General features: G+C 44.2%; 1 protein-coding gene across 1 annotated transcript; it reads right to left on the reverse strand.

The window, feature by feature from the left end:
- Positions 1-7,224: 7,224 nt before the first annotated feature.
- Positions 7,225-8,045, reverse strand: LOC130887513 (N-alpha-acetyltransferase 11-like). The gene has a single exon (XM_057789997.1). The coding sequence runs from the start codon at positions 8,034-8,036 to the stop codon at positions 7,383-7,385; it is 654 nt and encodes a 217-aa protein (XP_057645980.1). The 5' UTR covers positions 8,037-8,045; the 3' UTR covers positions 7,225-7,382.
- Between the last annotated feature and the right edge of the window lie 892 nt (positions 8,046-8,937).

Genomic DNA, 8,937 nt, shown 5'->3' on the forward strand with positions numbered 1-8,937 from the left:
CTTCATAGTATAATTTCCACTTATTTGTAAGTCTGAGCCTAACACTATTTCCTATGTATCATCTGAAAATCTTTACTTTCCTTCTAACCTCACCTACATTTCTATCACGTGTGTGTGCATGTGTACGTGTGTGTGAGTGTATATGTGTGAATGTGTATCTATTCATCTGTCTGTGTGTGCATAGTGTGTGTTCAGGGTATGCCCACATGTGTGTGGGCACAGTGCCTGTGAGTGTGGAGGCAGGGTCTCCCGCTGAACCTAATCAACTGCTAACAACCTAGCACAGCACTGGGCTACACACCTGCATGTGTGACTGCTAGGCTTGTATGTGGTGTAGCAAATGTTCTTACCTCCTTAGCTGAGTTCTCAGCCCTTGTTTCAGTGTTTTGAGACATTGTCACACTCTATAGCCCAGAATATCTGGAAACTCATGATGTATCCCATTCTGCTTTGACCTGAGGTTAACCCTCTTGCCCCATCCTCCTGGTGAGTACTCACAGGAGTCCATCAGTATGCTTCATGTACTGTTTATTTTTACATGGTTTTTGAAAACAGCAAAGGTTCCAAATGATTTTTAATTCTATGATGAAAACTTAGCGATGCCTATGTCGGTTTATTGAATTGTAGTTTTATTGATTTGTTTTTAAAGACATATTTTGTTTCTATTTGTATGCATGTGCAATAGCATGTGTAAGGCAGTGGATTCCCTGGAGCCAGGATCACTAGGAGTTAGTTGTGTGTAGCCTGTTCTGGGTGCTGGCAACCAAATTCTCATCCTCTGCAGAAGCAACAAACACTCTTAACTACTGAGCCGTTTCTCCATCTTCAGCAGTTTAGATTTTAGGCTGCCCTTTAACTCCCTCAGCTAACTAGCAGTGTTCTCAAGCAAGGTGCTATTCTAAGATAGCTGTTTGTGTTAAATTGCTTAGCCCAGCAATAACGCCATGAGGTAGGCATTTTATTTTTCCCCATTTGGAGATGAGGAATCTGAGGCAAAATGACAAAGCTGAGTATGTTTTAGGGATTATACAGAGAGCCACTAGAAAGTCCCCGCACGCTAGGGTTCTTCCATGAAAGCCTCTGGATTCGTCTTTCCAGCATTTCACTTTTCCAGACGGCTCCACTCATTTCTTCTTATTTTTCACTTATTTAGGCTTTGGTTTCTCCAGCCTTCTGACAGGAGCACCTACTACTGATTTTGAAGCAGAACAAAACTGAAGGGGTAAACAATGACAGCATAGAAAAGCAGAGGAAAAAAATAAATTCGTGGAGAATTTGTCATGTTAGCCTGCTAACAAGTGTATAAATGCACTTTCTGTGTTGCAAAGCGGTGGTTCTGAAGCCACAGTCCATGCAGGGAAGCATCTTTGAAATGCTCACCCTCCAACATTCTGATTCAGCGAATCTGGGGTTTTGCCCAGGACCATGCTCTTTAAAGCAACCCCCATGTGACCTGGATGCAGGTGGTCCAAGGTACACATCTGGTGAGAAACGTTTGTCAAGGCAGGACTTGGAAAGGAGAACTAGCTAATCCCAAAAGAATACTAGAGTTTTGTCTGTACATTAATTCAAACCACCTGGGTGGGAACTTATTAGCGCTTTTCTCTTTCTGGGTAATTCACAAGCACTGGGACCAGGAGCCTGTTTGAAAGGGCATTGAAGGGAAGAAGGAGAGGGAAAGAAGGGGGAGGGGCAATTAAAGCCACCTTGAACCAGAGGATTGTTTCCTGAAGGACAAGGCAAGGCTTGAGGCACCTTCCTCCTCCTTCCACTGCTCCCTAATTGGCTGTTGTGGCTATCATTCTATCCCGAGGGAGGCTGATGAAAGCCAGGAACAAGGGAGGGATGCTACATAACTTCAAATGGGAACAAAGGAGGAGAGAGTTCATTTTCATGAGGAGCAAGACTCTTGGCCTCCCATCTCCCGGGGACCTTCTCAGACCTTCTCTATATAAACTCCCCGCTTCTTTTTCTTTTCTGCCTCAGAGGGACCAATAAACATAGGTTGTCTGGACTAGCGGCGAGTTCCCTATTACTAATTGTCCAGGGGAAAATCTGATGGCTCTGAATTTTGCTGTACAGTGATATTGTGTAATTGCATGGGGCAGTGGCTTTAACTTGCTGAATTACATTTTCTTGGAGATGAGCATGAAGCAGAGGGGCTTTAATTCTAAACATCTTTCCAAGCAAGCAATTGAGTCATTTTGATTTTAATCCTCGAACATTATATGACATGCATTAACTGTGTATGTAATAGACAACATGCTTTTCACCGAACGAAGTAATTTAAGGTAATTTCAGAATACAGTGCAGCACAGTGATTAAGACTTCCTGGCTTCAGTCCTAGCCATGCAAATTGCTAGCTGTGTGACCTGACTTTACATCTCTAAGATGCAAGTACTAATCTGTAAAATTGAGATAATAATAGGATCCTCCACCCAGCACACACACACTTCAGTGAGTTGCTGTGACCACCAAATGCTGTGGTGTGTGTACTAGTGAATCTCTCACATTAAATCTGCAGTGAGCTGTGCCTCTGTTGGTTTTGTCTTTCTTTCTGAAGATATTTATGTTTGATATTTTAACCTAGTATCTGAACAACTAGACAGAAAGACAGGAAAAGAAAAGTCACTGGGGACAAAAATGCTTTACTCATTACTACTGTGTTTTAAAAGTTGACAATTCATCAAGCAGGATGAGAATATTGAATACTTACTTATCTGAAGCGAAAGACAGACATCTTAGGAACCAAACAAAGATTGGTACAATTCACTCAATGGCTGACCTCAAAGACTATGAGATATCCGATGTGGATGAGAAGTTTGGTCTCCATTTTTGCATGGTTTCCTATTTCCACTCTGCAAACATTTACCTGTGTAAAAGACTTACACATACAGATAGGTGTTTGTGTGTGTGTGTGTGTTTATGTACATGTGTGTGCACATGTGAAAGAGAGAAAGAAGAAAAAGAGAGAGTTGGAGGACAAATTTGTGTAAATAGGAGTAGTAGATGCTATGGAATTCTGGTATATTCTCTTGGACCTCTCTGTACCAGGTTACACTCTGAGTGGAAGTGTCTCTGTCAGCCTTCTGACGGGCAGGTTCTTCGGGCAGGTTCTTCCAGTGTACAGATCCAAAGCAACAGCCTCCGCCCAAGCAGGGTTACTAAGCGACTAAACTCCCATTGAGGTATGCAATGAGATGTTCTTTATTTAAAAAGAAAGAAGGAAGAACAAAGCCCCTTTAAACAGCTTATCAGCCCTCTCCTTTACATAAGCTCACCCCCAAGCGAATTTACCTGCTCCAGATGTCACAACTCAGGCAAGTCAAATTAGAAAGCATGCTATAATTTCGTAAAAGTGTCTCCAAGCAATGTTTCAAATTGTCATTAATAAATTGTACTGTGAAGTGGGACCTCCCACAGTTCATCATGCCAGATCATTCCTCAACTGGCAATGGAAATACAAGGGCATTGCCATTTGAATTACTGTTGTAGCAAGTAAGTCCACTTTTAGTTTTGGCCTTAAAATGGCTCTATTGTTTTGCCTGCTATCTGTGTTATACAGTCTTCTCTCTCATGCTATTATTTTTGAAGTAGCAAATAACACAATGGTGATGGCGAAGAATAACTGGCTAGATCCTTACAGTTAAGACAATTCTTAGTAGAGCTGTAAATGATTGTAATTTTGCTGCATTGCCCTGTAGGAGGATTCGATGAGCCATCTTCATGTTGTAGCTTTTAGTGTAATCATTTATCCAGTTCTAGCTTTGTGAAAAACGCTGCATGACCTCCTAGGGCTGAAGAGGGAAAAGGAAGAAGATGCAGAGCCAGGGGGCCAGCCACTCAGGAAGCATCCCTTCTAATGGGAGAGAGAGACTTGCACATGGGTCATTTAAGAGTCCTTGGAAGAATGGGGAAGCCCTTAATTATGTAGCAGTTAGGGAAATTACCAGCTTCACGTTGACGAATCAGAATAGCTTGGTTCTCCACAAGGATGGGCAGAAAAGCACTCTAGAAAGACTCAAAGAATTAGACCCTCAGCACATGATTTAGCCTGCATCTGACAACATCAAGTACATCCCAATGTTTTTTCTCTTGTGGAGCACACACACAAACATACATACACACCTGAGTACCGGCACATCTATGTATGTGTGTTATAATTTAATTTTTATGATTCTTCAAATATAAAGAAATTGTTTCAGAGGAAAAGGAAGCACCAGTTGCTTGGGCATCAACCAGTTGCTTCCAAGGATGCCAGGATGGATGCAATGCAGTCTCACACACTCACTGAGAAACTGGATACTGGAAAACTTTGCTTGCATGATTATCCCACCAGAGAAGCACAACCTCAAGCCTAATATGAAAGGAATCTTCCCCATCAAGTCCGGCTGCAGATTGTATGATGCGATAATCTCAGTGAGGATGAAAGCCCTGGCTCAACACTCACTAGCTTCTGTGACCTTGGACAAGTTAACTTATGTCTCCAGGCTTCAGAAAACAAATGTCATTAATATTATACATTGTCCTACTAAGCCATGGTGGAAACCGAGCCCGAAGGAAGGATTTGTGTGCAAGTTTTACAGTTATCAAAATATTTTCCATATTTTTAGTCAAGTGGAGAAAGTACACCAAAAAGCCTGACTCTGAAAAACTGTGCTATACCAATCGGTTTGGTTGCCAATATCAATCAGTCCTAGGAAGCCAGCCAGAGAAGATGATGCTGACGGTGCAGCTGCTCAGTGATGCTGAATTGCAGGGAACCAACCAACCTGGTTTGAGTTAAGATTATATTTTGTTCTTTATGAATTCTAGGAATCATAAATTTTCTCAGTATTTTTTGAAGCAGTATTATACTAAAATATTTGTTTTGAATACTCAGCTCATTGTCATTCTCTTCAATTTTAAGGTATCTTCATGCAGTTTGTACTGAAAAATAACAATTATTGCTGTATGCTTTTATAATAGAGACAGCTAAAGATAGCCCATGGTTATTACTAAACACATCTGCCAGGAGTTCCTCAAGCAATAGCGGGAACTAGGGCAATGTGTTCTTTGTTAATTCTGCTCAGGAGAGTCACAGTGAGTTTGGCAATCAACCCCTGGGTCCTACCACGGAAGAGGTATGAATGGTCCCTGACCAGAGTGAGCAAGAAAGTCTTGAACCAGATGGGATGTTTCTTTCTCCATCTTCTGGGAAACGTTATGAATCGCAGGGTAGGCTGCACCCTGACACCTACCTGTTCCTTTAGACCCAGGGTAAGTATACTCAACACACAAGAAGCTGTTAGGTCTTTGCGCCCAAATAGCCTGCAAGTATGAAGTTGACCAATGGATTTCCAGGAAATAAACCTTAAAGGATGCATAGCTAATGGTCTAGATAACTAGATAACTAGATAACTCTTAGTTCTGTCCTAATATTGAGTCGTGGCGAGCAGACTTGAGTAGCTTCTTGTTAGGAATTTGGACATAGGTGTCCCCCATTGGCAACTTCTTGGAAGGCACTTGGTCCCGCTCTGAACTTCCGCCTCAGCAGCTCCAGTGTGATGGCTTTTCGGTGTGGATCTGGAGCCCCGATGCACTGTGTACGCGTGATGCTCAGTTTGGTGCTACTGGGGGCTGTTAAAACTTAATGAGGCGGGGCCTAGTGAGAGGTCTTTCAGCCTTCAGGAATGTGTCCTTAAAGAGGACTGTGGGATGGCAGTCTCCTCTTCTATTTCACTCTCTGCCCACCATAAAGTGAGTCTCTTGCTCCCACGTGCTCTCCTTGTCAGGGCATTCAAGAACATGACCCCATGGCCGACTAGAATAGACCGAGACCTCTGAAACTGTGAGTCAAAATGAGACCACTGTCATAAGCTGATCACATCAGATATTCGAAACCATAGCATAAATGTATGACACGGGCTGCATGTAATACTTTGAAAGCTGCAGACAACCTGTCTTTTTCTCTGAGAAAATAGCTCAGGGCAATTTGATAGCAAGCATGAGCAAATTCCTCATGTGTGGTTGTGTTTGATACATCCTGAGAAATTAGTGCCTTTACTATTTCTAATTCATCTACTTATTGTGAAACATGAAACAGCTCCAGGTGATTTCAGAAGGTGTTTTTAGCAGAGGAAGGCTGTCTTATGCTCACTGTGTTAGCTTTTTGTTCCTTTGGATGTTCGGAAAGGATTAGAAAAGAAAACCAACTTGCTAAATATCGAAAAATATTAGTCATCAAAAAGAAAATGCTCCCACGAGGAAAAACGACAAAAAACTACTATCTAGACACAGCACGGGGCTTTTCCCTTCAGAAGAATACTAAAGATATGTGGTTTTCCTTCCACCTTGTTTCCACAGAGACCAAGTGTGACAAACTGCCCTGTGCCAACAGTTATCACCCTTTGTCTGCAGGGGAAGAGGGTGTGTAAACAGGGAATGAGCAAGTGAGGAGTAAATGCTCACTGCTTAGTCCGTTCCCACCTGGCTTGCCCTCTTCCCGTGCTGAGTGTGTTCCCACCTGCCTTGCCCTCTTCCCGTGCTGAGTCCGTTCCCACCTGGCTTGCCCTCTTCCCGTGCTGAGTCTCTCCGGAGCTCTCAGCTGCTCCAGTCTGACTCTCACATGCTGGGGTTTCCTCCTCTACATTTTCCTCCTTGTGGGCAATAAAACCAACGCAAAGCAGCAAATGGAACAGGGAAAGCAAAAATGATCTTAAAAATTACTACTGATCATCTAATTATTTTATTTTATTTTTTTACCTTTTTAATATTTTTATTGGGGGGGGTCAGAGATTACAATATGATTTCTGCTTGTCCTTTACTTAAGATCTACAAATTCTGCTTGTGCAGAAGTCCAACACCTATCTCCTTCTCCCACCAAAAGGGAACAATCTTCTTCAAAGAGGGAGGGCAGGGCATGGGCAGTTTCTGTAGAAGGCAAGAGTAGGTAACTTCTACCAGACAGAGGCAGAGGGCATAAGGACTAAGGATGGTCCTGCTTACTCAAAAATGAAAACCCAAATAATGGCAAACGCTGAAAGCTGGGGAGTTTCCTGAATTATCGCCACTCCCTGTTTGGCATTCTAGGCAAAACCCTACAGCATACACACAATCAGTAGAGGACAACTGCAGACCCAATACAGCGGCCGGGAGCATGGGAGAAGCCAAGGACAGTGCTGCCATGGCAGTCCTCAAAGTTCCTTGGCTTTTGCACAGCAGCTTCTGTGTCCTGGAGTGCCTTCATGATTAGGTTATGTGGAAGGCTGCTGCTAAGCGATGACAATGAGAAGCCATTTGGGTCACTGTGGGTGACTCCAGAGTAAATACTGCAGAGCACAGCCAGGGTTCCCAAGAAAACTGTGGCTGAAATGCAAGAACCTACGATGCTGGAGCGGGCTCTAGGAGGTGGAATCCAAGTCTTGCAAGCTGTCTTGGACATCAGCGCTGTCTCTGCTGTCACTGCCACTGTCATCTCCGGCCAGGTTCTGCTGACAGGCCTCTTCAGAACCAGCAAGTGTGCTGCCCTGATTCTCCTTGGAACCCAGAACCACGTATCTGCCCTTCTTCAGTACCAGCTGCCGTCTCAGCTCCTCTGCCATCTGGGAGAGATCTCGTTTCATGGCGTATGCATCTTCTCCATCTGCATAGACCTTGGGCTCCACCTCACTAACCTGGAAGTTCAGGGTGTTGGAATAAAGGTGCAGGGCCGCCCTGTTGCTCTTCCTCACGTGCAAGGACACATACTTGGCGCTGAAGTTCTCGATCATGGCCCGCGAGACCTGGTCCATCAGCCTCTGGGCCAGGCTGAGGCGCGAACGTTTCACAGCCAGTGAGGTGATGTGTCCATGAGGGACATCATGGGGGTCCTCCTCTATCTTGGCCAGGACATAGCCCACGATCTTGCCATCCTCATCCTCAGCAATGTAGGAGAACTGGGGCCAAGAGAGGCTGTGGTAGAAGTAGTACTTCATCTGGTAGTTCTCAGACAGGCACAGCAGGTTGTAGGGCTGCATGTTCATCAGATCATCGGGCCAAGCACGGCGGATGTTCATATTGGCAGCAGATAGGCCTGTCAGGCTCGAGAACCACAGAGGATGCCACGGAGCACACGCGACACCAACACCAATTGCTTTAAAACAGCTGGGATATCTTCACACAAGATGAGAAAGATCTCCCATTATCTTCCATTTCTTTTCGGCGATGCTGTACAGAACCTCTTCCATCTTTATGCAAGTGGGGTCCCAGTCGTGTCCGAAACGAATGACGACAGGATGGCCTGGTCTACCTGCCAGCCATTATGCAGATGCGGGAGCATGTACGACACCTTGAGCGGGCCTGCGGGGCCGGAACCGCGAGCTGCCTCGTGAGAGCCCACGCTGCCGACCGCCTGCGACTCCTTGCAGCACCAGCGCCCTCCAGGCACCCCGGAACCTCATCTAATTATTTTAAAGAAGTCACCAAATTTCGAAGCAACATTTGGATGCAATCTCAGCTTTTTCTTGGACTTTCTCGTATTTCTTCGTTCTTCATGCATTTCCTTCCTTACCTATTTGAATTTATTTGAAAGAACTCATATGGTAACGTACCAGTTACTTGCGAGTATGTGTCTAGTCCCAAAAACAACGATTTTCATGCTGACTGGTGGACTTGCACCCACTCTTTGGGTGCTTGGAGATGTGGCATGGAGTTGGAGGAAGGACAAAATGTTCTAAGAATGTAGAACTCTGAGTCTCCACGTTCTGCTTGAACGGCTTTCATCACACATCTGTATTTTTGTTCAAATAAAATTTATGTTATATACTCCACTTCAGTTTTTACTGGGTACATGAAATTTTGACATCATGCTGTTGTTGCAGCCCTTGGCTATGAGAATTTCAACATTTTCATTCAGATGTGAGGATATTTCCATATGGTAAAAAGTCTGTTTGCACATAGCTAGCTAGACCTTGGGTT

This window comes from Chionomys nivalis, chromosome 15 (assembly GCF_950005125.1).
Source record: "Chionomys nivalis chromosome 15, mChiNiv1.1, whole genome shotgun sequence".
Classification (NCBI taxonomy): domain Eukaryota; kingdom Metazoa; phylum Chordata; class Mammalia; order Rodentia; family Cricetidae; genus Chionomys; species Chionomys nivalis.

What these genes read in the sequence shown, in the direction of transcription:
- LOC130887513 (XM_057789997.1), bottom strand. Translation starts at nt 8,036, where the DNA reads ATGAACATCCGCCGTGCTTGGCCCGATGATCTGATGAACATGCAGCCC.